The sequence below is a fragment of the Platichthys flesus genome, chromosome 20 (assembly GCF_949316205.1).
Source record: "Platichthys flesus chromosome 20, fPlaFle2.1, whole genome shotgun sequence".
In the NCBI taxonomy this organism is placed as follows: Eukaryota; Metazoa; Chordata; class Actinopteri; order Pleuronectiformes; family Pleuronectidae; genus Platichthys; species Platichthys flesus.
The window spans coordinates 19,357,918-19,384,947 of NC_084964.1; the positions used below are offsets into that span (position 1 = coordinate 19,357,918).

General features: G+C 47.8%; 1 protein-coding gene across 2 annotated transcripts; it reads left to right on the forward strand.

Moving 5' to 3' along the window:
* Nucleotides 1-1,572: 1,572 nt before the first annotated feature.
* Nucleotides 1,573-26,864, forward strand: srcap (Snf2-related CREBBP activator protein). 2 transcript variants are annotated; one of them, XM_062413953.1, is made up of 34 exons: nucleotides 1,573-1,778; nucleotides 3,692-3,767; nucleotides 3,867-6,973; nucleotides 7,357-7,398; nucleotides 7,719-7,985; nucleotides 8,160-8,345; nucleotides 8,538-8,678; nucleotides 8,848-9,040; nucleotides 9,824-9,993; nucleotides 10,080-10,167; nucleotides 10,321-10,410; nucleotides 10,639-10,812; nucleotides 10,945-11,171; nucleotides 11,400-11,577; nucleotides 11,740-11,876; nucleotides 12,073-12,242; nucleotides 12,709-13,038; nucleotides 13,705-13,891; nucleotides 14,030-14,199; nucleotides 14,389-14,540; nucleotides 14,747-14,962; nucleotides 15,092-15,256; nucleotides 15,752-15,904; nucleotides 16,097-16,426; nucleotides 17,005-17,168; nucleotides 17,464-17,777; nucleotides 17,883-18,085; nucleotides 18,367-18,536; nucleotides 18,648-18,844; nucleotides 19,172-19,286; nucleotides 19,737-19,862; nucleotides 20,033-20,209; nucleotides 20,418-20,501; nucleotides 20,746-26,864. In XM_062413953.1, exons 3-34 carry the CDS (start codon nucleotides 4,106-4,108, stop codon nucleotides 25,453-25,455), a joined length of 12,894 nt encoding a protein of 4,297 aa, XP_062269937.1. In that variant the 5' UTR covers nucleotides 1,573-1,778; nucleotides 3,692-3,767; nucleotides 3,867-4,105; the 3' UTR covers nucleotides 25,456-26,864. The 2 variants fall into 2 exon arrangements, with proteins under 2 accessions (XP_062269937.1, XP_062269938.1); XM_062413954.1 differs by lacking the exon at nucleotides 7,357-7,398.
* Nucleotides 26,865-27,030: the final 166 nt, after the last annotated feature.

The window sequence follows — 27,030 nt, forward strand, 5'->3', positions numbered from 1 at the left end:
CATTTTGTTTCAGCTTTTTTAAATATACTTTATACTAAAATCTCATGTGAGCTACATCATACAAAAATAAGAGTATCCCCTTGGATTTAATCTATTATCCTTCAACCGAAAGGAGAATCTGAGACACTTCATAACCCTGCCTGGGCTATAAGGAGTTATTTTCATTCATTAATTACGTATTAATTATTTTACTTTGCAATGTCAGAAAATGGTGATAAATTATGGCAACAGCCCGAGGAATTCGTGGCAACTTTTGTTTTATATTAACATGTCCAAACAATCATTTTACTATCATTTAGCATTTAAAACATAGTACAATTCTCACATTTGACAAACTGGATCCAGACGCTGTTTCTTTAAATAAATAAAGTCTGAGACAATGAATCAATTAATAAAAATAGCCGTGGATTAATTTCTGTCAATTAAAGAATCAATTAAATTATTTTACATTCACTACAAAAGAGGTGTAAATGCACGTATGCTGACATGAGTGTATAATAAGAAAAAAAAGACAACAATCATGTGACAGTCATGTCATTGTTTGAATGATTTGTAAACCTTGGTGAGAATAAATGGCAGTCAGGAATAAATTAAAGAGGAAGAAGAGACATTGAAGAAGAGGGAACAACAGCCAGAAACATTAAAGAAGAAGAAACACTAAGAAACATTAAAGAAGAACAAATAACAGTCAGTAACATATTAAGAAAGACAATCATAAACAAATGAAGAAGAAACAAGCAGGAACATTAAAGAAGACCAAATGACAGCCAGGAACATATTAAAAAAAAAGAAGAAGAAACATTACCGAAGAAGAAACAACAGTCAGAATCATTAAAGAAGCACAAATAACAGTCAGGAACATATTCAAATAGAAGAATAAACATTAACTAAGAATAAACAACAGTGATAAACATTAGAGAAGAAGAAACAACAGTCAGGAATATTAAAGAAGAAGAATAAACATTAAAAGAAGAATAAATAACAGTAAGAACATTACAGAGAAAGAAACAACAGTCAGGGACATATTAAAGTAGAAGAATAAACATTAAAAGAAGAATAAATAACAGTAAGAACATACAGAGAAAGAAACAACAGTCAGGGACATATTAAAGTAGAAGAATAAACATTAACGAAGAAGAAACAACAGTCAGAATCATTAAAGTAGCACAAATAACAGTCAGGAACATATTCAAAAAGAAGAATAAACATTAACTAAGAATAAACAACAGTGATAAACAGTAGAGAAGAAGAAACAACAGTCAGGAATATTAAAGAAGAAGAATAAACATTAAAAGAAGAATAAATAACAGTAAGAACATACAGAGAAAGAAACAACAGTCAGGGACATATTAAAGTAGAAGAATAAACATAAACGAAGGAAACAACAGTCAGAACATTAAAGAAGCACAAATAACAGTCAGGAACATATTAAAAAAAGAAGAATAAACATGAACGACGAAGAAACAACACAATACAGATTTGAAGCGCCGCGCTGGTCCAGATCTCGCGAGATCTCCGCGGCTCGCTACTTGGTCGCAGCGGCGCTCTTCCACCATTTCGCTGCGTAAAGTCTCCTCCCCGCGACCGCTACCTTCTGCCGCCGAGAGCCCAGGCTCTCCCGGTCCGCACTTTGAGCTTCTTCCCGCAGACCCGGCGGTACCTCGTTGGGTACCGGGAGACAGTTCGGGTCGCCGGCATCGCGGATTGAGCGCGATCTCACGCGGATGACGACTCCTTCAGCAAGAATTTAGTAAAAGAAAATCGCTCGGAAATTTCAGGTAGGTGGGAACTTAAGATGGCGGCCTGGGGAGGGAGGGGGGCGAGGAGGAAGTAACGGGGGGACCGGAGGGAGCCTCGGAGGGACGGGGGGACTCGAGCCCTCCGCGGCTCACCCGCCGCTGCAATGTACACGGGGTTACCGGGGCTTTACCGGAGGATCACGGACACAGTTCGAACCCGTAAAATCCAGCTGAACTGCGCGTTGTGAAGCCAGCCGCCCCGGGAGCACCGGTTCCTCCGCGTCGCTGCTCGAGCGCCGGTGTCGGTGGGACCGTGCGACTCCCCCCTGCACCCCCCACCCCCCCTGTAATCATTGCAAAATTCATATGGAACTTTTTAACCTTGTTTTTTTTCATTGTCGCCTTTTTTAATGTTTGCACATAAATTATGAATCACGGGGGATTTTAAAGTGAATGTTTTTTAAAAGTCATTCATTTAAGCAGTTTGACCCCACGCAATGACGTCACGGGTGACTGCCCCCCCCCACCCACCCGCTCATGTAAGTGCAGAAGCGGGGTTTTAATGCGTCTTCTTCCTCCTCGGTGTCCCGGTGCGAGTAAGTGATCGTGTGTGTGGGTTGAGATCCAGGACGGCTCCTCCACCGGCCGTAGCGTTTACAGAACCCCGGGAGGGAAGTGGCGCAGCCCCGTTCCCAACTCCTGTAGCTCGCCTGCTAGCAGCAGAGCCACCCAGCACTGTTATTGTGGGAGCTAACGCTAGCTAGCTAACCGCGCTAGCCAAACCGGTGTGCAGTGGAAATCTTTCAATCCCGATCGATTCCCCCGCGACTACAACCCGACACCCGGTGTATTTCCGTCTGCAGTCAGTCGGGTTCGCTCAACCCGTTAACACCGACATCTACCCCCGGTGCAGCTGCCTGTCCCGGCGCCCAACACAACCCGATCTAGACCCCAAACCGTGCAGGGCAGTGCTCCGGGGGGGGGACATGATATAAAGGGGAAACACATTTCATCGGAACACCAGCAACCTCTTTTACAGGCGTTAACCAGATCCATGTGTTTTCACTAAAAGAGAACCGGGTCCGCTGCTACTCTGCTGGGTCTAAACAAAGTGGGTGCACTCCTCTCCTCACGCCACCGCTCGCAAACAAAGGTGCATTTTCTCCACGTAGATCGCTGCCCACCCGGCTGCGAGGGGCCACAGTGAAATGTGCTCTGACGAAAAGCGTTTGAATGAATGAGAGGAGGCGCGTGCGCTGGGTCCCCGGCTGGTGTCCTGGGAGCGCGTGTTGAAACCTTCCGGGGGGCGACTGCAGCAAACGCAGCCCGGAGCCGGAGAGCGTCTCCTGCAGCCGCTCTCACTCTATTTCATTACAGCTGCATGGTCACCCGCTTGCACTCAGCCAGCTGGACCCGCTCAGCTGTCGGTCCGAGTTCTGCCTGGGACTTGATACTCGTCCAGCACGTTGTCATCACTTTGTTTACTTACTGCACGTCCTGTGATGTCCTAGCATCAGCTCCGTCACTGCTGAAGTCACCGGTGTTATCCTCTCATTGGAGGAAGAATTCAAATCCCTCAAGTTTACAAATAAACGTATTGTATTAAAAGTAGTTTTCGCAGGAATGAAAATGATCAAAATAGTTAAGCTTGTTTTTGCTGCATGTGTATTGTTGGGTAGTTTACATCCAAAGCATCATATTTCATAAGATCTTCATCACACTTGTTGGTTGTAATCTTAGTTTTTTAAGTCACTAAAGCTGTCTGGTAAATGTAGTCAGGTAGAAATAGAGTGGAGCAAGGAAGGAAAACAAACAAGCCTTTAAAGTCGCTTTAACTGCAGTAAATGTACGTTTCCACCACTGCAGAGTTTTCATTGTGAAGGCGAGAGAGAAGCAGTTGCTGATTTCATTTTAGTAATAATTGACCATATGTCTCTGTTTCACTTCTTCAGAATATGTGGCGGGGACCCTAACTCAGCATCCTGGAAGTAGAAAGCACAGAAGATCTGTGTCTCACACCACAGTCAGGTGAGAAGTTTGTTGCTTTGCACATTTGCACTCACTTGTGGACTTGTTTCAATAAATGTCCAGACATTGAGGTAATAACCTTTGTCTCCCCCCCCCCAGGTGCAGTGTGTAGCCGGGGCAGCACAGAGGAAGGAAGCTCTGAGGAGGAGGCGGCGCGGCAGCTTGCCTCTCCGGCTGTGGATTTGCCCGGTGGCAACCCCCAGGCTGCACAGGATGTGGCCGGGGAGTCACCTCGGCATGCACAGCAGCCGGTCGCAGCTGCCCCCCGCCCAGACCCTCCACTCACCATTCCATCCAACGTGCCATTGCAGAAGAGCAAGGACTCAGCATTCCTTGGCATGGAGAACGCCCCACCGACACCGCTGCCTGAGTCTCTCCCCACCAGCTGCGACTCTAAGGACAGTGTCTCAGATGAAGTTGCAGAAGTTGTCGCAGGTGCGAGATCCTTGCCCACATCCCTTACTGATGACCGTAGCTCCTCGGATGAGATGCAATGGCTTCCAGCTCCCCTTTGTCCGCCTCTTGCCCCAGATACAAAGTTCGACAACACGGCACAAGAGCTGCAATATGAGTCACAAACTGAGAAAAGCCAATCAAATTGTGACACGGACCAGATTCAACCACTTGAAGAAGGTGCAGGACTTCTGGCTATTTCAGAGAAGCAGTCCAACAGATTGGAATATAAATCAGAGACTGGAACAAATGTGGAAACTGTTGGAAATGATCAGAAAGGTGGGACTATTCTCCCACAAACCTCATCTCAAATCTGTTCCACAGCCTCAACTTCCTCTGTCCCACAATCGGATGCTGACAGCACAGGACATGGCGCTGTGGAGCAGTCGAACAGGGACTCACCCCTCCACACAAATCAAGACAGCCATATCTCCCCGTCAGGTACTGCGTGGCAAGCTGATGGTCACCAGGACTCAAAATCTCTGCTCCCATCTTCTGACAGCAGTGAGATTAAACAAACTGACACATCACAAACACAACCTGAAATCATCAAGACGATCTCAGATGATCCTAGAGAAAATTCTTTTGAATCAGTTGAGACATTTGACCATGTTACAGCGCTTCTTAAAACTTCTGACAGTGAAATCCAACCTCCATCAGCTGAAATACTCGAGACCCCAGAGGCAAGAGAAAAACCTCATGGATTACACACTTCTGGAAACGCAAGCTCATTGTCCAGTACCACAGCTGGGAGAGAAGACGGTGAGATCCAGAAGAGCTGTGACTCTCTTGGGGGAGAGCGGGTTGAGAGTAGCACAAGAGAAGAACACTCGGACGCGGCCGTCTCCTCGTCGGACTTCACAATGCTGCCAGAGAGTTCTTCCACCCAGGATAGTTCCTCAAAACCCTCCGCTGCCCCTCCCCTGTTTGATAGCGGCATAGTAATCTCCCTGCAGGCGGGGCAGGTTGTTGAAGCAGAAACCTCTCCCCCCTGTGATCAGCTCCCACCAACACAGACACCTCTGGTTGCTGAGCTGGGAGATGCTCCAGAAATCGTGGTTGTCCAAGAGGAGGCTCATATCAACGAGGACTGGTCTAACGTGCACCTGAAACAGAGTTACATCGTACAGCGAGAGGACGGTAGTGTCTGTGAAGCTGCCCTCGTCAACGAGCTGAGCTCTGAATCTAAGCTGTATGAAGAACGGGTTGAGGCAGACGTGGAGTTGGACTCCCAGCCGGTGGAAGTGTATGAGTTCTGTGGCCTGGTGGAGGAGGTTGCAGAGGAAACGGTCTGTGCCAGTGGCAGCGTACAGACGTCTCACTCTCCAGGATACGAGATGAACCTGTTCAACGCGCTAATGGAGAACTCTGAGGAGTTTAATGTCAAACAGGACTTGGAGTTGCACCTCGGACCATCTATTCACACAATCAATGACAGTGACACTCTCATCATTTCCCAGCAGCCCTTGCCGTCATCGCATGATGCAAATCAACTGCAGGATCTCTCAAACAGTAATTCCCATAATTCCGTACAAAGCATGAGGGTAGCTATCAGACAGCACTTGGTATTAGACTCTAACCAAGCTGTTCAAGTGGCAAACTCCAGCGAGGTTTGTTTAGTTGAAGTAGCTGCTGTGACATCTGACTCATTCACTGTAGAACAAGCAGGCACAAGTGCACAAATTGTGACGACTTGTCCGCAGGTCAGTGCAACAGTTTCAGACCAAACAGAGGTGAGTGATTCTCCTGAACTTCAAACAGCTCCCCAGAAACAGGAAGCTGAGGCAACAGTTGGCTCTTTATCTCTCATATCCCCAGTGGTCACCGGTGAGGATGTGGCGATGCAATCATCTGTTGCTGTTTCAGTGAACGTTTCTCATGTACAGAGTCAGCCCTTTCTAATACAGACCCCAGGAGTCACTGTTGTAAATGCCACAAAGCTTGAGGCCTGTGTTTCTTCACATGAAGGGACAGTAGAAGCCTCCTCTTTGACACAAGCTGCATCACAGAGTATTCACAATGTTGCTGTGCCCACAGAAACCAAACCAGAGGCTTTCCACACCTCTTGCTCCTCTAGTTCTATCGATCCAAAGCTGCTCCTGCTCAAACCAGGAGAAATATCTCTCCTGAAATATCCATCCTCCCCTTTGTCACAGGTGTCCAAGCAACAAAATGTCTCCGGCAAGTTGGCCAGTACCCACTGTGCTCTGTCTGGCACGGTGTCTGAGGAGTGCCTTGCCCAAACTGACTCAGCAGCAGGTTTTCTCTGTGCACCAGTGGCTCTTAGCAGCCAGAACGATCAGGCGACGTGTTCTGTCAATAAAACCTCTGTGACAGCGGCTCCGCCTGTCGAGGTGCAGCCGTCTGCGAGCAGTGACATCACAACTCAGCATGAGCAGACCCCCACAAACAAATCTGACAATGAGGCCTTAACTCCAACTAAAATGTTAACAACTGAATCTGTGACCCAAGAGACCACCCCACCTAGAACCCCCCACACCCTTCACATGCGCGAAGGGTCCGAGGAAAGGGAAGGTGTGCAGTCCAGCAGCCCCAACGACCCCATCAGCCAACCTGACTCCATGGATGTGGAGGACGAGAGCGAGGACATGGACCAGGACGACCAGACGGGAGACGCTGAGGCTCACGAGGGAACTTCAGGACAGGTCAGCAGCCCGGAGGAAGGCAGTGACGAAGAACCCGACGCTGACAAAACAGAAAGTGAAATGAATACTTCCAGCTCATCACTCAAGGTATCTTCATGGAGAATGAGATGTTGGTGATTACATCGATATGTGTTGTAGACTTTGAGCTTCTGAGCAGCGTAGTGAGCGGAAAGACAGCTTTGGTTGTGTTGTGGGGATACGCTGGAAAATTATGGATATGGATCATAGTCATACCTTTCTCGATCTGTCTTGATTTTTCTTTCTAATCTGAATAACCCTGAATGCCACAGTAAAGCATCTCCTCACAGCAGCAGTAAAGTTGGTCAGGTCATTGTTTACTGAGAAGAACAAACATATGTTGTTTCTGACACTCCTCATGTAGTTCATATTGATGTAACTCATGTGAACAGTTTTATTTAGTGATTTTATTCTGTAAGTCGGCTGCATGCTAAGCCATGTGTGTTTTCCAGCATGGACAGAGCAGGACAGACAGACAGGCGCTGTTCCTTAAGGTAAGTGGTGGTTGTGTGACACCAGATAGGTTTTCTCTTAACAGGGCATTCACGGGCACATCTCAGTCATGACGTGGTGAAACGTGATGAGGCTTTTCTTTGACTTCAGCTATTTTATGAATGCAATACTGCAGACAGATCATCCAGTTGCTAGTCAGTTTGTAACTCTGGAGCATGTCCACACTCACGTTTCCAAAAACACTTGCTTAGATGTTATTTATGCTTGTGCATTTTATCACAGTCATTAATACCTCTACATTTAGCTTCATCACTTTGTTTTTTAAGAATTTTCCTCATATCCTTTCTCTTTGTCCTTAAAGGTACGGCAGTGGATCGCAGAGAGGGTTGCCGCCAATTCATCTCCTGTCTCCCCGTCCACCTCCTCCTCCCACCCCAGCGCCTCTCCCACTTCTGATTGGGCCCTTGCTCGACGAGAGAAGTCCTCACCTCTCCGTGGTCCTAGTGGCAAGTTTGTCTCTCCTGGGACCGTTGGTAGCTACAGTCCATCCTCTGTGTCTCCTGATCCGACCACTCCTCAGCGACCCCGTGGGGAGCGGCACACAGACATGGCCGAGCAGGCTAAACATGTGAGTGAGCCCTCAGATATTATATGTAATTAACTGAAATGTCGTTTTTAAACACTTTTTTTCTAAGTAAATTCATTTTTAACTCGCATTTTTGAAACACCGGTGTAGCACAACAATTTGTAATTAGGATTCATTACTGATTTTCTTTTTTTTCTTCCCGATTGTGTCCTGCAGGAAGCAGACATTGAACATCGAACCCAGGCATTCAAGCGAGAGGGCTTCTGGTCAGTGAAGCGTCTCACCCGCCTGACAGAGCCGACACGACCCAAAGTTCACTGGGACTACCTGTGTGAGGAGATGCAGTGGCTCTCTGCTGACTTTGCCCAAGAGAGGCGATGGAAGAGGGGGGTGGCTCGAAAGGTGGGTTCAGTTAAATCACTGTAGATTCACTACAGATTCACACATGTTATACACACAGATGTGAATGTGTGTTCTGGACCCACAAACGTGGAAATGTAATTATTTTATAGTACTTTATTTATTGGCTTGCTGGAAAGATTGTTTGTACTGTCTTTCTGAATTTCTATACTGTACATGTGCTCATAATATTAGGTTGTCCGGATGGTAATGCGACACCATGAGGACCTGAGGCAAAAAGAAGAAAAGGCCAAGAGAGACGAGCACGCTAAAATTAGAAGAGTTGCATCTTCCATTGCAAAGGAAGTGCGGGCTTTTTGGAGCAGTGTGGAGAAGGTACAGATTCCCAAAGTCAGAGTAAACAAGTCATTGTGGTTCAGTGTTAAGCCGTGTAGTTGTTGTTGTTTTTGTGTGCATTTTTCAGACAATGAAACACAAGGGCGTTTGCGTAGCTTCTCTTGAACCTACTGAGTGAATTTAACCTGTTTTTATTGTGTTGGTAAAGGTGGTGCAGTACAAGCAGCAGTCCAGGTTGGAGGAGAAGAGGAAGAAAGCTCTGGACCTCCAGCTGGACTTCATAGTTGGCCAGACGGAGAAGTACTCGGACCTCCTCAGCAAGTCGCTCGCTCCCAGCAGGCCGGCGGAGACTGTTGTTGTGACACCCCCGAAACCTCAGCCGCCTCCTGCTGATGAGGATGGTGAGGAGTTATTTTTTAAACTTATAAAACCTGAAGCTTTTACATGTATAGAGCTTTCTGTGCTGGTTTCTCTCGTAGAGCTGATTCAATGGTTCACACAGGGACGTTGTCATAGCTACTCACCAATGAATGAGTGTTCTTCCACAGAGGTGCAGTGGAAACAAAAAGCTCCTCTTACCTGTCAAGGTTGTTGCATCTGAGAGAATCAACCATGTTTTCCCATTTCTGTGAAAATCCCAGCTGATAACCTGAGGCTGAAAAGCTCACACTGAAGTCAGGCATCTGTCAGTGCAACAAAACATCTCAGCACGACTCCTCAAGAAGAAACGTATCGAGAACCAACCGTCAACCAACAGACGGGAAACTAGTCGAACTGGTCCCACTCGTCTGCGTCCATTGTTACTAATGGACACAGACTTGTAGGACGTGTGGATGACTGAAGCGCGTATGTGAACTGTGACTACATGTGAGAGTTTGCTCCGATAGAATAAGGAAGTGGTGGATTTTCTGTTTGTTAGGAGAGCAGGCTCCACCTTCAGTTTATTATGTAACACAGTCTCCTGAGCCATTAAGAATCTCTGCATTGAAACTCAAACTTTTATTTCCAAGAGTATGTCCTTAGATGTATCTTGAACATATGAAACCTTTCAGTTGATCTTTTGTGTTTTACCTTTTTAGCCCAAATGGAGATATTAGACATAATTTACACACAGAGCGTATCTGTTTGATTTATTCTTCCTCTTTAAACTTTTGAATCTCCTTACAACTCTTTTCTTTATCCAGATAGGGACTTTGAGCCTCCATGTGAGGAAGAGGATGACGAGGAGACATTGGACGTGGAGGAGCAGCAGGAGGGCAATGATGCTGAGACCCACAGGAGGGAGATTGAGCTTCTGAAGGAGGAGGGCATGCTGCCCTTGGACCAATTACTCAGCACCCTCAAACTGCCACAGGTACCCACACAACCTGCCGACACCGGGCTGTGTTCTCTGATTCATGAATGAATGTCATTTAATCACAGAATCATTGTTCTTCGAAGGAGACGGTCTCAGAAGAGGAATGCTCTGATGAAACATCTTCTTCAGTGGAGGAGGAAGATGGGGAATTCACTGCCAATGACGAGGATGGTAAGATTTTTAATATAAGATGTGTGGGGGGGACCTAAACAAGTATAAGAACATGCTCCATTTCTACTTTTTCCAAAAATAGTTTTTTGAGCACCTTGAAATTAATGTATATTGTTGGTCAAGTGTTTATTTTCTGTCTCTTCTCATTTTCAGCTGAGGATGAGGAGGACACCATCGCAGACCAGGAGAAGGTAGAAGGAAACCTAAATCATGAAGAGGAGCTGGATGATCTAGCTAAAGAAGGTTGGTGCTTTTTTATTATTGGTGCATGAAGTAGAAGGAGTAAAGACTTGTGATGAAGAGTTTTTCCTTCAGAGTTGAATTGAAGTCAGCGGTTTCAATGTCTTAAGCATCATACCCCTGATGCTATGTTCAGTATATGTTAGTTTATTGTGAATATGCATTTCGATCATTAATTCATTCATATTAAATGTTAACCTCCACCCTGACATGTCTCTCCTCTCCTTGTAGGCGACATGAGCGTGGAGGAGCTGCTGGAGAAGTACAAAGGAGCTTATGCCTCCGACTTCGAGGCACCTTCTGCTTCTGGCTCGAAAGCGAGCTCTGATTCTGAGGTGTCTGGTGATGAGGAGCAGGAGACTGAAGAAGATGAGAGTGATGTTGAGAGCAACTCTTCCTCCTCAGGTATTAACCCGCTCAAAGAGCAGAGGGAATCAAAAATATCTCACGTAAATGATTTATCTGTTTAAATGTTGATGAGCCGGAAATGTTTCCTCCTGCTCTCTTTTAAACGATGGTTTGTCATTTATCTTTCAGATTCACAAGGTGACAGTGCTGAGAATGACGAGAGTGAGAAGGAAGGAGAGGAGAATGAGGAGGAAGAGGAAGGTGATGACTGTGGAGATGAAGGGATGGAGGTCCTGCTAAAGGAGGGAGATACCACCCCACCTTCCACTACGGCGCGACCGAAGAAAGAAATCAGTCATATCGCTGCGACTGCAGAGAGTCTGCAGCCTAAAGGCTACACTTTGGCCACCGCGAAGGTCAGTTATGAATATTTAGAATAATTCAGGTTAAATAGATTTTAAGCTTTAAAAAAGTGAGTAAAAAACGTCTTAAAAATTTGGCAGATCTTCATTCTTTTAGCAGGAAAACTCTCTAAAGCAGTATAATAGAAAACTAGAGTTTTTCTTTTGTGTGTATTTGAGTTTAAATATTTAATACTGTGCAGTTCGGGATCATAAATTTCTTATCATTTTGTCCAATAAAAGGTCAAGACCCCCATCCCGTTCCTGCTTCACGGCACGTTACGAGAATACCAGCACATTGGACTCGACTGGTTGGTCACCATGTACGAGAAGAAGCTTAATGGTATTTTGGCCGATGAGATGGGTTTGGGTAAAACCATCCAGACGATCGCGCTGCTCGCTCACCTCGCCTGTGAAAAAGGTAAACGACCGACTCTTTACGCTTCAGTGCTTCTTAGACATACAGCAGTTTGTTTAACTTCATGGTGATGGTACTTTTGCAGTGTTTTCAGTAGTTTCTCTACATTAGTTGCTCTGCTTCTTTTTACCTTCAGCTGCTGATGTTTGGTTCTGTTGTGTTCAGGTAACTGGGGGCCTCACCTCATCATCGTCCCCACCAGTGTGATGCTGAACTGGGAAATGGAGCTGAAGCGCTGGTGTCCCGGGTTTAAAATCCTCACGTACTTTGGCAGCCAAAAAGAGAGAAAGCTAAAGAGACAGGTAATCAGCTCATGGACTCTGCAGTGTTCCTTTGAAGTTTTAACATTTCCACTGAGAGCAACTGCTGAATTTTATTTGAATCAATCTGGCAGATATTTCAACACCTGGTTTAAAAAAAAATTGAAAAACTAGGCTGAAGTCAGTGTTGGAAAAAAGTACACAAGAAAATCATATTGTTTCCCTCTTCCTCTCTCAGGGCTGGACAAAACCTAATGCTTTCCACGTGTGCATCACGTCATACAAGCTGGTGCTCCAGGATCACCAGGCCTTCCGACGCAAGTCCTGGCGATACCTGATCTTAGACGAGGCTCAAAACATCAAGAACTTCAAGTCTCAGCGGTGGCAGAGTCTGCTGAACTTCAACAGGTCAGTGGATCCTCTGAAGCAGACGCGCAGGGAGTCATTCATAGATGTTAACACATATAGGGATCTGATATCAAAATTTCACTGTAGCTATGAAATAGCTGCATTTAGCAAAAATCGCACACAGTTACATTTCTTGAGATGCTGCTAATGTTTGCAGTTCAGAAGATAGTAGTTTTACCCTGTTTCGATGCCTTTGTCCATTTTCCTTAAAACAAACTACACACTGATGTAATAAAGTGAGATAATCATTTCTCCACTATTCTTGTGGGAAATCTGGATTGTGGGCGGAAAATGTGATCAGTGTTTCAAGCAAGAATCGTGTTTCACATTGTTTTCCTCAAGTAGATTTCTTATTGGAAAATATGTCCTGTCTCTGTAAAACCTCAGAGTTCATGTAGGAATGCATTGCTGTCTCCTTTGTCATCTCAAATATCTTACATTATCCTCTGACCTCCACCAATCACAGCCACCGGCGACTGCTGCTGACAGGAACTCCTCTGCAGAACAGCCTGATGGAGCTGTGGTCCCTCATGCACTTCCTGATGCCCCACGTCTTCCAGTCCCACCGCGAGTTCAAGGAGTGGTTCTCCAACCCGCTGACGGGAATGATCGAGGGCAGCCAGGAGTACAACGAGGGCCTGGTCAAGAGGCTCCACAAGGTGCTGAGGCCTTTCCTGCTCAGGAGGATCAAGATCGATGTCGAGAAGCAGATGCCAAAGAAATATGAGCATGTGGTTCGCTGTCGCCTCTCCAAGAGACAACGGTTCCTCTACGACGACTTCATGGCACAGGCCACGTAAGTTCCGATGTTCAAAAGGAGAATTTGGCAATGATCTGGTTAACGGAAGGAATTTCTTCAACTTTTGATCCGTTGTCTTTTGGACTCGAGGCTGAAGTGATTATAGGTCACAGTGACCTTTCATATAAATCTGGGGGGTAAATATGTGAACAGAAACTGCACTGGGTCGCAGGGACATGCAACCGCAGTGCGGTAATTCCTCCTAAATGTTATCATACAAAATTAATCCTGAAGCAGCCAAAAAAAGGAAACATTAGAAAAATGAGTAATTCCTCTCTAGGTAGTCTTGTCTTATGCAATATAGATATAAAATTAAATTATTAAGTCTGTTATGATATCTAGTGTTTGGGTTTCTTTTTCATTCATTTGCAAGAAATTGTGTCTTGTAAAGATATCTTCAACCAGAACTTCCACTGTTGATTCTGCTGATTTATGTTTTAATCTTTTAATTGTCAGAACAAAACACCATGGTCACATTGTTGGAATGAAACGTTAGCTCTATCCAAAGTAACGATAAAAGCCTAAAGATATTAATTATCAAAAGGCTAGTAATCATTGTTTCAACATCTACATTTTTTAAGATTTTACTTGTTATTGCATATTATTATTTCTTCAATAATGAATTTGACCAGCAGGGTCTCACTGTCTCGTCCTTATTTGCAGGACCCGGGAAACGCTGGCTAGTGGTCACTTCATGTCTGTGATCAACATCCTCATGCAGCTTCGCAAAGTGTGCAACCATCCCAACCTGTTCGACCCCCGACCCGTCCAGTCCCCCTTCATCACGAAGCCCATCGTGTTCCACACAGCCTCGCTGGTGCAGGAAGCCCTGGAGGTGTCTCCTTTACAGGTCGGCCTTTTAAGGATCATTAAAACACACTTTCATTAGGAAGGAGAATGTAGGCGAAAAGAGGAATGGCCGTCAAACCTACTGGGCAGTTTATTATGATGAACGCTTACAAAAAATTAAAAGTCTTTTCCTCCTCAGCGTTGTGACCTGGCTGCGTTTGACCTTGTTGGTTTGGAAAGCCGTGTGTCCCGGTACCAGGCTGACGTGTTCCTGCCGCGCCACAAGGTCAGCCGCCAACTTATCCAGGAGGTTCTGGAGTCTCCTGAGCCCCCTCCCAGACCCAAACCAGTTCGCATGAAGGTCAACAGGTACACATTAACACTGATTGTACTTTTTGTATCCTTCGTTTTTACTTCTGGTGCTCTACTCCTATTGCATGCAGGCTACAAGCTACTAATATTATTAGCTGTCATGTTAGTGCTTATGTGATTTCCCGAACTTGCATGTGTTGGAATAAATGAAAGCTCTAACTGATCTGTGATGTATTTCTGTTTAAGGATGTTCCAGCCGCCTCCTAAAGGTGATAATAGATCGTTGGTGCTGATGAACAAACCGACCTGCTCCGTGCCTCCGGCAGCTCAAACCCTCAAACCTGCTCCAGTGACCGAACTCTCCTCAACTCCTGCTCAGGCTCCTGTCGTTCAACAAGGCACGTGAAAGGGACAAAATGGCATCTGTACAAAAGACAGAAGAAGCAGAAATCCTATTGGTTTAGTTTCAGATTTCCATTCTGTTCTCTGCCTCATAAATCAATTTGGCAATTTGACCAAAGTACTGATTACCCTCCTCTCCAAGCCTCCATTGTCCACACCACTGTTCTCTTACTCATTCTGCTGGTTTTCTTCTCCTTCTTAGTGGTGTGTTCTGCGGCCTCCGCCCCTCCTCCCCGCCCATCCATGCATCCTGTGGCTCAGACTGCAGTGAGGTCCAGCACGCCCAAACCAGTGCTGACCGTACGGCCTCCCACTGTTCCCTGCACGGCCAGCATTCCTTCTCATCCCAGTCCAAACCCCACGACCATCATGTCTCAGAGGGTCCTGCTCAGTCCAGATATGCAAGCCAGGTTACCTTGTAAGTAGTAAAACACTTTTTTATTGTGCATCAGTTTCTTAGATGATGATAATTATATACAATTATATCCTTAAAACCCAATGTCGCATAAACAGTGTTCTAATCCACTGCTTTGTTTCCCTTCCGTAGCTGGTGAGGTAGTGAGTATAGCCCAGCTGGCCTCCCTGGCAGGTCGACCTGTGTCGTCGTGTCAGGGCAGTAAACCCGTCACCTTCCAGCTTCAGGGCAACAAGCTGACTCTGTCCGGGGCTCAGATCCACCAGGTCCCCTCAGCTTCTCCACGTGCTGTTCAAGGTGAGTGAGCCACATGTTCTCTTTCAGAAGACGGGTGAATTAAGGTTTTATCCCTGTAAATTACTTTCTCATGCAAAGATATCATTATTTTGATGCTTTAATTTCAATTTAGCATTGTTATGTTTTTTTTCAAGAGCATCTTTGATAATATGAGTAACGCACATGTGCATGACGAATAAAATACTAGTTGATGTTATAACAAGCTGCTCCAGTAGGAACTCTTCAATAGAGTCACTGGAAGAATTCATAAATATTTTGATACTGTTGAAGTTCAGTGAGTTTGAAGTGGGTCAATATCTTATTTGGATTTTCTTTAAATGTTCAAAGCTACTCTTTACACATTTAAAGCTTTTATTGTTAAGGAGCCAACTCTAGTGTCAATGTGCTAAGGAAGAAAATCACATGACCCAGCAGGACATGTCTGAAACTGCGATAAGGAACAAGTGGGTATGAAACCAAAACAGTTCCTGATCGTCTGAACTGATTTCCCTGCAGGAAACGTGGTGCACCTGGTGTCCAGCGGGGTGCAGCACCACCTCATCAGCCAGCCGGCTCAGGTACAGCTACAGAGCGCTGCCAACGCCCACCCTGCAAACACGCCCTCTACTGCTCCTCCTGCAAACCGCCTGCCTCATAATGCCTCTGCAGGTAGTCCCTGATTCCTCTCAGTTCACCTTCTGCATCTAAACAGACAAAGATAATTATACGTAAACATAAAAGTGTTTATTTTTAAAGGCTAGTGCTGACTTAAATCCTCAGATGCCAAATTGCTTAACTGAATCTCTGTGTGAAAAACCTTAGTCCTTCTGTACACATGCTTACTGCTTCATTTCTCCTCAGTGCCCTCGTCCATCGTGAGCAGCGCCGGCGTCGTGAAGATCGTTGTGCGTCAGTCAGCAGGCAAGGAGGGCGGGGCGGTGCCCACCCTGGCAGTGGCCCCTTCCCCTCGTGTTGTTCCCCAGGCTGCCCCTTCCCTGCACGTCCACGCCAACTCACCCACTGTCAGAAACACTGCTCCGCTGCAAATTGCCCAGCGCACCCCTGGTCCCGCTACTGCCCACTACACCATAGCTCCTCCCAGAAATCCCAGCTCCACCCTGAACAAGCCTCAACTCCCCCGCCCTGTCCTCAAAGTAGTGCAGCCTCCTCCACCAAGCACAGAGAAGCCAGGTGAGACAATTAGCCGGAGCTATTCATACGTCTGTGTTCATGCATGAATATCAGAACTGGGTCAGATCTTTAGTGCAACTAATCTTTAGCACTTTTCCCTTCCCTGCTAATCCAATTCTTTTAATCTGCTTTAAAGCCCCAGATGTGTGCACTGCATCATGCGCAGGGAAGTTTAGGCCGTCGCATGAAAGTATCTCAATATCAGTTTGAGACTTAAACAGGACTAACTCTTCTACCGCAGTTAAAATTAGGTATCATGGTTTCAGAATAAGGTCAGGGTAGGGAGAGTTCTCTTTCCTGCTCTGCACCCTCATCCTGTACAATAAAGCCTTAACAGCATCTTTATTGGTACAGGATTTAATACTTTTACACTCTAATATTATAATTCATCAAATATACAATTCGATAAAGACTAGCAGTCAAATAAATACAAATTTAATCCAAAACCTATTTCCCAACAATCCCATGTTTGTCTTTTGGTAGAAGAGTTTTCCTTCCATTCACCAAACACAAATCCTTCCACTTGTGTTGAAGTGTCAAGTTATTTACAACAAGTCTTCTCTGCGTCCTCCCCTCAGCTCCAGTGACGCCCTCGTCCTCTGCACCCAAGTCTTCAGCCACGCCAGGGGACACCGGCAGCAGCAGTCAAACACCGGCTGCCACCAAGTCGAGGCAGAGTGCAAAAGTCCACCCCCCGCCCCGGAAAGTGCCCCGCCCGCCTCCTCGCTCTCCTTTCCACATGGTGAGCAAGTTGTTCCTCTAGATGCCATCGACAAGTCTCAGCAAAAATAAATTGTTGTGGAAATGTATAAACGAACCACATGAGCTGTTAGTTACAGGTAATTTCATCCTCAAGTTATTTGTGATTGGCCTTTACTGGCAGGCGGCCCCGTTTGTGCTTCCATGCCACCGGCCACTATCGACTCTTATATCAGAATTTACACTTCTTATGCAACAATTAATATTTTGATCAATGCTGATTTAACCACTTTCCTCGCAGCTCTTTACCTGACTCGTGTTTTATCTTCCTTCTCCAGTCATGGCTGGCTGAGAGCCACAAGCAGCAGCACAACAGCCGGCTGGACTTCATCATTCGAGCCAACGAGCAGCACTGCAGAGCCAAGCCCATGTACGGCCGGGAGGTTCTGAACTTTCTGACTTTCCTGCCCGGTCCCAGTCCCTCCCCAGCCGCTCTGAGTCCTCAGGGGGAGTGGGGCCGGTCGGGTCACAGCAGCTGTCTGTTCGCCCAGCGGCAGAACAAATACGACTACTTGTTTCAGAGTCACGCAGTGAGAGCGGCCATCCAGGACCCCGAGGACCGGCTGGAGCTGCTGAGTGGAATGATCGACAGGTGATCAGTGGATTGGTTTTCTGACTCTTTCATTCCCAAGACTACAAGAGCCTTAACTGGGTGAAAATAATAGTGATTTAATTATTATTTTTCTCTTTATTTTAGGTTTACATTCTCGATTCCCCCTGTAGAGGCTCCTCCCATCTCCATGCACTCCTGCCACCCTCCCCCCTCTCTGAGCCACAAGCAGGTGGTCTTCTCCTCCGTGCTGTCGACTCAAGTCGCTCCGCTCACTCGCAGCCTGCATCGCATCCAGTGTTACATGAGGACGCAGTTCCCAGATCTGAGGCTCATACAGTATGACTGTGGTACGTTTTCAAGACACCTGGAACTGGGAAAGGAACAGGGAACACTGGTGTTATCTATTTAAATAATTCATTCCATCCATTCCATGAACCCTGACAAACAACAAGCTAACTCACCTTGTTGCTCTTATGTATTTGTCCTTTTAATCCAAAAATGTAACATCTGACTGACACCTACAAGCAGAAAATTCCTCAGTGACTTCAACCCCCCCGATAGACCTGATTTTAGTTTATTGTGAAATAACCTCCCTAATCTCTTCCAACACTATTTCTGTAACGTGCAGGAAAGCTTCAAGTTCTGCACACTTTGCTGCGGAAGCTGAAAACAGGAGGCCACAGGGTTCTGATCTTCACCCAGATGACACGGATGTTAGATGTTCTGGAGCAGTTCCTCAACTACCATGGACACATCTACCTCCGCCTGGATGGCAGCACCCGTGTGGAGATGAGACAGGTTTGTACTGTCACAAACTTCCTATGGGAGAATATGATTGTGTTTTTATGCCTCCACTCTGGCGACAAATGAGAAACGTTGAGGATGAATATGTTCCCTCTCCTCCTTCAGTCCCTCATGGAGCGCTTCAACGCAGACCGTCGCATCTTCTGCTTCATCCTGTCGACTCGCAGCGGGGGTGTCGGGGTGAACCTGACCGGCGCCGACACTGTAGTCTTCTACGACAGTGACTGGAACCCCACCATGGACGCCCAGGCACAGGACCGCTGCCATCGTATCGGTCAGACACGAGACGTCCACATCTACAGGTGACGGTGCTGCTGCTTGACCACAAAGGGTTCTTTACACGGCCCCAAAATATGATAGTGGACTCTGTCAGTGTGACACGGGGGGGGGGGGGGGGGGGGGTTATTCCACGATTTACATTTGAGCCTTCAGGAGAATCTATATATTCATTTTTAAGAAATGTACAGACCAGAAAGTCCTGGTTCACACATTATTTCACAAAAGATATGATTTCACTAGATTGATGAATCAGTTAATGCACTAAGGCCAGGGTATTTCCTTCACACATAAAGAGGAAATGTGATTTTTAAACAACATATTCATATTATTTTGTTCATGCTCCTCTTCAGGCTGATCAGTGAACGCACAGTGGAGGAGAACATCTTGAAGAAAGCCAACCAGAAGAGGTTGCTGGGAGATATGGCTATTGAAGGAGGAAACTTCACCACGGCCTTCTTCAAACAGGTAAATCTACAGCTCTGCACAAAGGAATCATTCACTGGGAGGTTTCCAAAAATTACATGATTTCAAATGTCACAAATATTTTATCAGCACTTAACACATCTGTCTCTCAGCACCACTACCTGCACAGTGTGTAAGATGATCAATTATTTCTCTGGAGGTTTTCTGTCTATTTGTTGTTTCGGCTGCTTTTCTTAACCGACGTATTTATCATGTGATGATGATCACTTCACAAACATATGGTCCTTTTATTAAACTCTGTAAAAGCCTTACTGAAGTACGCTGTCATTTTCTGATTAATGCTCTGGGTAAACAACGTTGTTAGCACAGCAGTTTGTTTTGAGCGGGTTGTGGTGATCACGTTGGGACATCAGGACGTTGAAGTGTCTCTTGTTTTCAAACACAGAAACCGTTTTCCTGCTCCAAGCGTCTCATTTACATTTTGTCCCGCAGCAAACCATCCGAGATCTGTTTGACATGAACGAGGGGGAGAAACGAGAGGCGGCGGTGGAGCTCGCCGTGCCCCAGCCTGAGGAAGAAGAAGGCCCCAACAAGCAGAGCACCACCATCCTGGAACAGGTCAGACACGTCACATGGGACATTGTCCTCCTGGTGGTGTTATGTGACAGATATGAGTTTATAAACATCAAGCTCCTTAAACCTCTTCAGTGGATCAGGGGACAGTATGAATGGAGTTGAATGTGTTTTGGAAATCAATTAATTAGATCATCTTGGTTTGACTCCCGCAGGCCTTGTGTCGCGCAGAGGACGAGGAGGACATCGTAGCAGCTTCTCAGGCCAAAGCAGAACAGGTGGCGGAGCTGGCCGAGTTCAATGAGAACATCCCTCTGGATGACGGAGGCGAACAGGAGGAGGTGGAGGAGCTCTCCAAGGCCGAGCAGGAAATAGCTGCTCTGGTGGAACAGGTGAATAATCATGGAAATCAGCTCTGAACTCTTAAAAGGCTGAATTATCCATCTACGATATATTTTACATTTTTATATAGCTCCTTATAAAAGCTGAAATGATAACATCCTGCTACAGCTTTCACAATCATGCTCTGCTGTAGATGTGATTTCCATCTACACACTTTATGTGCTCAGCTGACTCACCATATTCTCTGGCTCCCTTTAGCTCACCCCCATTGAACGCTACGCCATGAACTTCCTGGAAGCCTCGTTGGAAGATGTTTGTAAAGAGGAGTTGAAGCAGGCTGAGGTAAGAGCTTGTCCTGTTATTTGAAATAAAATTGTTTCTTCAGCTTAAGTTCCATAAGTTTTAAAAACCTCTTTGCAGAGGTAATGAATCAGCCCCTCTGACAATGAGCAGTTCACCTCTGTCACAGGGCTTTTAGTTATTATAAGACGTGTCCATGCTTTTATCACCGCTGAAGTTTCACAGAAACAAAACATGAAGATGACAGTTCAGCAGGTTTTAAAACCAAATGCCTTTTTGTCTACAGGAGCAAGTGGAGGCTGCCAGGAAGGGCCTGGACCAGGCCAAGGAGGAAGGCCTCAAGCTTCACGCTTCATCTGAGGAAGACGACGATGACCTTTTATCACCACCAGAGTCTGTGGAGCCATCTCAGCCCACCCCAGCTCGCCGAGGGCGGAAACCCAAGGACAAGGACAAGGTTGTTACATCTACAAGGACCAGTGGTCGACTTCGTGGGGCCTCGCCTGAAACTGAGCCTGAGCCCACTCCCCCCAAAGACGTGCCTGAAAGACCCCGCCCTGGTCAGAGGACGTCTGGACGGGGAGCTGCCAAAGACACGGGCTCTGTGTCTACCACCCCGTCCCGCACAGATCTAAAATCCTCCTCCTCAACTAAACCCCACGACTCTGCCAAATCTTCAAAAGCTTCATCCCCTGCCAGAGATATACAGACCCCCAAAACCAGGACTCTACCAAACCGCTCCCATCCCAGTCCAGTGCCTTCGCCTCCTACAGGCTCCCCCCCTGGAGGAAAACAACAGTGTGCCGTAGAGACTGACGGTAAAAGCTCCAAAGCAGGCAGAGAGGAGAAGGAGGGGGAGGACGAGAGGACCGTGTCTGAGTCATCACTAGAATCCAGCTGCCATGTGGAACATCAGACAAAAGAGGATGATGGCAAAGATCTCAACGCCATGTCTCCCCCCTCCACAAGCTCCAGATCGCCTCGTAAGCGCCAGTCAGCCGACGGTGAGGTCCTGCGGGGCCTTGTTGAAGACACCCCATCGGCCAAAGTCCTGCGAAAGCTGCCAGGGAGGCTTGTCACGGTGGTGGAGGACAAGGAGCCAAGAAGGAGGCGGCGGCGTGGAAGTGGCACTGGAGGTGGAGGTTCTTCAGAGGAGGCAGCAGTGGAGGAAGCCCCTGCTGGTCCGGTTGAAGAATCAAACAAAGACAATACATCACCGAGCCCTGACGGCAAAACTAAAGTGGCTGTTCCTCAGGAACAAGACTCTGTCCCAAATCCACCTGTGCCCCAGCAGCCCGTCAGAAGTTATCCTCCTTATTCTCCTTCCCATCATTCTCCTGACATGCCGGTGCTGAGAAATCTGCCGGTGCGGCGCAGGTTGGAAACTGAGTCTCGCATGGCTGCTCAGCTGGGAGAGCAGCAGCATCTGGGCAGAGGACGGGGAGCAAACCAGTCCAGAAAATCTGACACGGCTCCAGGCAAAGACTCCACGCCCTCCTCTGCAGACTCCAATGTGAACGCTCTTGTGACACCTTTGAAAAGAAAGAGGGGCCGGCCCCCGAAGACGAACCTCAAGTTACCTGAGCAGGACACCACGGCGGGCCGCTCCCCACAGCCCACGTCACCAAGAGAGGAGGGGAACGCTCCTCTCTCCCCAAAGCGTAAGAGAGGTCGTCCCAGGAAAGACTCCACAACGACCTCAGAAACAGTTGGTGAAGCACAGAACTCTAAAAAAGAGACCACCACTTCAGATGTTTCTGGTTTATTAAAACGAGATGCTGGCGCAGAGCTGCCGGCGCCATCTCCCGTCAAGTCGGAGATTCTCACAGCTGCTGCTGTCGGCACAAGTCTGACATCTCAGTCTACCTCAGCTGAGAAGACCGACACTAAGACTGAGGGTTCAGCCCCAGTTTCACCTCCTGCTCCCAAACCAGCTCCAGCCTCCACAGAAAAAAACACTCAAGTCTCCGCCCCAGTCCAAGCTCCACCTGCACCAGAGGTGACCTCCCCCCTCCCGACTGCTGCCTCCACCTCAGCCTCAACCCAAGTTACGGCTTCAGTTCCAAACACGGACACAACTTCAGTCCACAGCTCTTCTCCCCTCACACCTCCCACGTCTGTCCCTGTCCCTGCTCCACCTGCCACCACAACTCCACCTGCCATCACCTCATCACTTCCAGATGTAAAAGAAACACTTCAAGCTTCTAATGCTCCTAAAGATCCAAAACCTTCAGGTTCTAAATCTTTGAAAACCACGGGACCAGACGCTGTCCAGACCACCACAGTTTCCCCAGCAGCGGCTCCGACACTCCCAACAACGACAGTGAAACCAGCATCGGTCCCAGTGCCGACGACCACAGCAGCTACTGCATTAGTATCGAAAACAGCCAGTGTTGCACCAGCAGCCACCACTACAGTGAAACCAGTCACAACAACTAAAACAACTGCTGCAAAGGTCTCGCCCCAAGCTCCTGCTCGGCCGCCACCCACAACCATCACTCCAACATCTGTCCCAGCTCCCAGTTCATCAGCTTCACCGAAACCAACATCGCCCCCTGCAGCCAAAACAATCCCAACGTGTCCATCAAAACCATTAACTGTGACATCACCTCCAGTAAAAACAATACAAACCATTGCATCCATCCCAACAACCACTATGACAACAACATCTCCAGTGCAAACAAGCTCATTAAACACAACACAATCCACTACTGCAGCTCCACCCACATGCCCAGCGAAGCCTGGAATCGCTTCTACATCAACCCCCGATGCACCAGTCACCACGTCTTCAGCCAGTACAGCTTTAGCTTCCCCCGCCCGAACCAGTGTGACCACCCTCAAAGTCCCAACCAAGCCAGTGCAAGTTGCTACGCAGGAGAATCTGACCTCAGAGGCCGTCCTGTCTCCGATATGTCCCCCTGCTCCTCGTCCAGTCTGCGCTCCCAGTCCAACGTCCGCCAGCGTCGCCAAAACCTCAGAGACCGAGACTTCAGCACCTCCAACCGAAACAGCTGCAGAAGAAGAAGAAGAAGAAGAAGAAGCCTCCTCCAGAGAACCGGCTTCAGCTACAACTGCAGAAAAGACTGTAAAGATCGAACCCACAATTAAATCCTCCCCAGAAAAGTCGGCTACAGTTGCTGAGAAAAACATCCAAGACTCCACCTCCACCTCCACCACCTCCACCACCTCCACCACCTCCACCGCTCCGGCTCCAGTCACCGCAACTGAGTCAGCTCCTTCTGCAACGCATGCACCTCCTTCCCCCCCAACCCAAACTTCTGTACCCGAGAGCGTCTCCACAGAGGGGTCCGCTCAGAGAGAGGTCCCAGAGCAGAAACCCTCACCTGCTGCTTCTAGTGCTTCACCTGAGAAACAATCTGAAGAGTCAAAACAGAAAGCGTGTACATCTGAAGGTAACTGTGAAATGGAAGTAGGTTGTGGAGCGGCTGAAGAGCAGGAGGAGGAGGCAAGTCTGGACATCGAGTCTCCACCTAAAAGGAAGAAGGTGGAGAGTTCCTCTCAGAACAAAGAGTCAGAGAAGGAGGGAACCGGGGGTGAAGAGAAGAAAACAACAGAGTCTCTGAAAGAAGAAGAACCGCTGGCAGAGGAAACTCCCGACGAACAGGAAACTCCCAAACAGAAAAGACCACTCAGTCGCCAGAGCAGCCAGGAGTCCACCCGCTCCTCTACACCGTCATCCGGGGGCTCGACATCGACCCTCACCCGCCACGCTCACCACAAGAGGACGTATGAAAACAGACATCCTGCAAAAAAGAGACGAGTGGACGTCACCTCAGAATCCGGGAACGAGGAGACAAAGGAAAAAGACGTGAAAAGGAAAGACGGTGATCAGGAGCACGGAGCCTCCAGGAGGAGGCGCTCCAGGTCTTCCTCTTCCTCCTCCGACTCTGACAAAAGCGAATGCGGCGAGGAGCACCGGTTGACCCGCTCGGCCAAGCGCCGGCTACAGGACCAGGAGAAGGAAAAGGGAAACAGCCGGTCGGGGAAGAGGCCGGCACGCAGCTCTGAGAGAAACGCATCGCACAATACCAACACATCCACCGGGGGGGAGTCCGGCAGTGACACGTCTTCTGTCAGGACCAACAGGAAGTCAGCAGCAGCTCAGTCCTCACAAGACTGTAAAACAATCAGCACCCCCCCTCCGGAGCCCGAGGTCCTGGGGAAGAGATGCTCGGCTCTGAACGCGGCAGCTAAGCTTCTGGCAATGAAAGGCCGAGTGGACACCCCGGGCCACACCACCCGGAAAGACCCCTCAGCCAAGTCCTCCGGGACGTGTCCTGCCTCCTCGGCTGACAAGAACCAGAAGCCTAAAAACAAAAGTGTGCCGGCTTCTCCTCAGAGTAACTCTGTCGCTCCTGCTAACAATAAAAGCTCCGGCAGCAAACACCCCACCCCCAATCAGTCGAGCCGGCCCGCGTCTCGCTCCACCAGGCAGTGCCCCGGTTCTCTGGTTCCGCCCCTGGACACGGAGTACAAGAGGTCCAAGCCCGAGGAGAAGGAGCGGGCCAGTCGGAGGTCATCGAGGGGAAAGGAAGGTGAGACCGAGGCCCAGTCTCTGTCCCGGGGCCACAGCGCCTGCAGCAGCCTGAGCAGCGAGGGGGACGACGGCGGCAGCAGCAGGAGTCGCAGCAGCAGCAACAGCAGCCAGCGCACCCACAGCCTCAGCTCTCAGAACACCGAGCGCAGGGAGTCCCGGTCCCGCGGCGCCTCCTCCGGCAGCGAGCGCGAGAGGGGCCGCAGCTCGGACCGGGCAAAGAGACGAGACAAGAAGGACAAGCGGGGCCAGCAGAGGGAGGGTCGACCGGAGACCAGGAGGTCCCAGAGGCTCTCGCAGGAGGTGACCAGCAGCTCGGGCACGGAGGGGACGCCGGACCGGGTCCTGCGCAGCGTCGCGGCTCTGGCGGCGGTGCAGGCGCGGTCACCGGCCGCCAGCACCCGCTCCTCCGCTAGTCAACAGCGTCACAACAAGACATGATCGAGTGCCAAAGGGAAGCATGAGTGTTGTTGCAGAGCAAGATGCGAGAGCATGTCATGACCTTCAAGGTTCCTGCTTTTCTGCACTCGGGTGAATGAGGGGCCGTGGACGCCAGGGACCGACCGGCCTCCTGGGCCCTCTCCCTTCCCAATTGGAGCTGGTCCCCTCACCAGCTCAGCTATTGTCAGCTGGGGGAAGGCTCAGGGACCGAGAATGAAAACGTGGCGCCGTCATCGTGCGTCTGTGACTGGACAGTGATGGTGGCGGGGATGAACCCACCACTGGGACTTGAGGGGGACAAAGGTGCAGGAGGAAATAAAAGGCAAGTTGTTAGTTCACATTATGTACTGTAATCATTAAAGACTGGAACGCTCAGATCTTATGTGTTGAGACGGGATAATACAGCGCCCCCTGGAGGGCTTACAAATGAACAGTCATTTGCGTGACATTAAAAACTTTGGAGTGACCAGTTGTATTGTACGTTGGAGGTTTTAGAAGGTTTGGTTTTGAACATCCGGTCAGCTGTCCTGACTGTTTCTTTGTAGTCAGTCGATAAGTTAAGCATATTTTATTATTTCTTCCAGGGTATTAGGAAGAGAACAGATCTGTCAATGTGATCTCTGCTGCCCTCTGCTGGAGCTTGTCTTTGCTTGGGCCCCTTTTCCATGTCGACCTCTGTTCCGTGGATTCCTTCTTTAATCCAGCCTTGCATTTCTCATTTGCACATCGTGGTTTAGACATTGTTTTATACATCAACTCCAGTTCTGCCCTCGGATCTCGTGTTGTATCACAAATGTTCGGAAAATGAATTAATTGAATTTGCAAATCTTCTCTAAAGACTTTACACATCCAGACAAATTCCAAATCTTCCCGACGGTGTTTATTGTCATGTATTTATACTGAAAGGGCAAGAAAATGATGTAGAAATTAAAGAGTGCCTCTTTGGCCGAATGGGTTTGAACCTGATTGCCTTGTGAAGCACCTGAAGCCGGGGGGGGGGGCAAGCTTCTCTTATTAAAAACACAAAAAAATACCACCCCTGCAAAACGTGAAGAAAAGCCCCCCCGTGCGTCAGTGCTACCAAATTAACGTTTTACTTTTCACCTGAACTTTTCTGTCATGTTACTTCATTGCTCTTCGTTCATGTAAAAAAAAAAAAACTACTTGGACAAAATATGTGAATAAAATGACTGGTACAGTTCCAGATTACTGTAAATTGTCGATTTACTTTTTGCAAAGGTTATATTTGGAGGGGGGGGGGGCAGGGTAGTTTATGGTGATGGTCTTATTTTTTTATTTGTCTCATTTCATTTGTTGCATTCCTTTTTGATCCCTTGTAATTCCACATTATTTTACTTGAACGATTAAGACAATTACAGTTGAATAAAAAGACCAAAAATTTGTTGCCATTTTTCATTGTGTTGAAGGTTTTTGTTCCAGAGATATTTACACTTTATATGAGAAGAGAAACTCCAGGTTGGCACGGATCCAGAATCTTTACACACTTTCATTCTCACCAGTCAAAGATCTGAGATTTCTCAAATCGTTTGTTAGTGAGTACTTAACCATTCACCT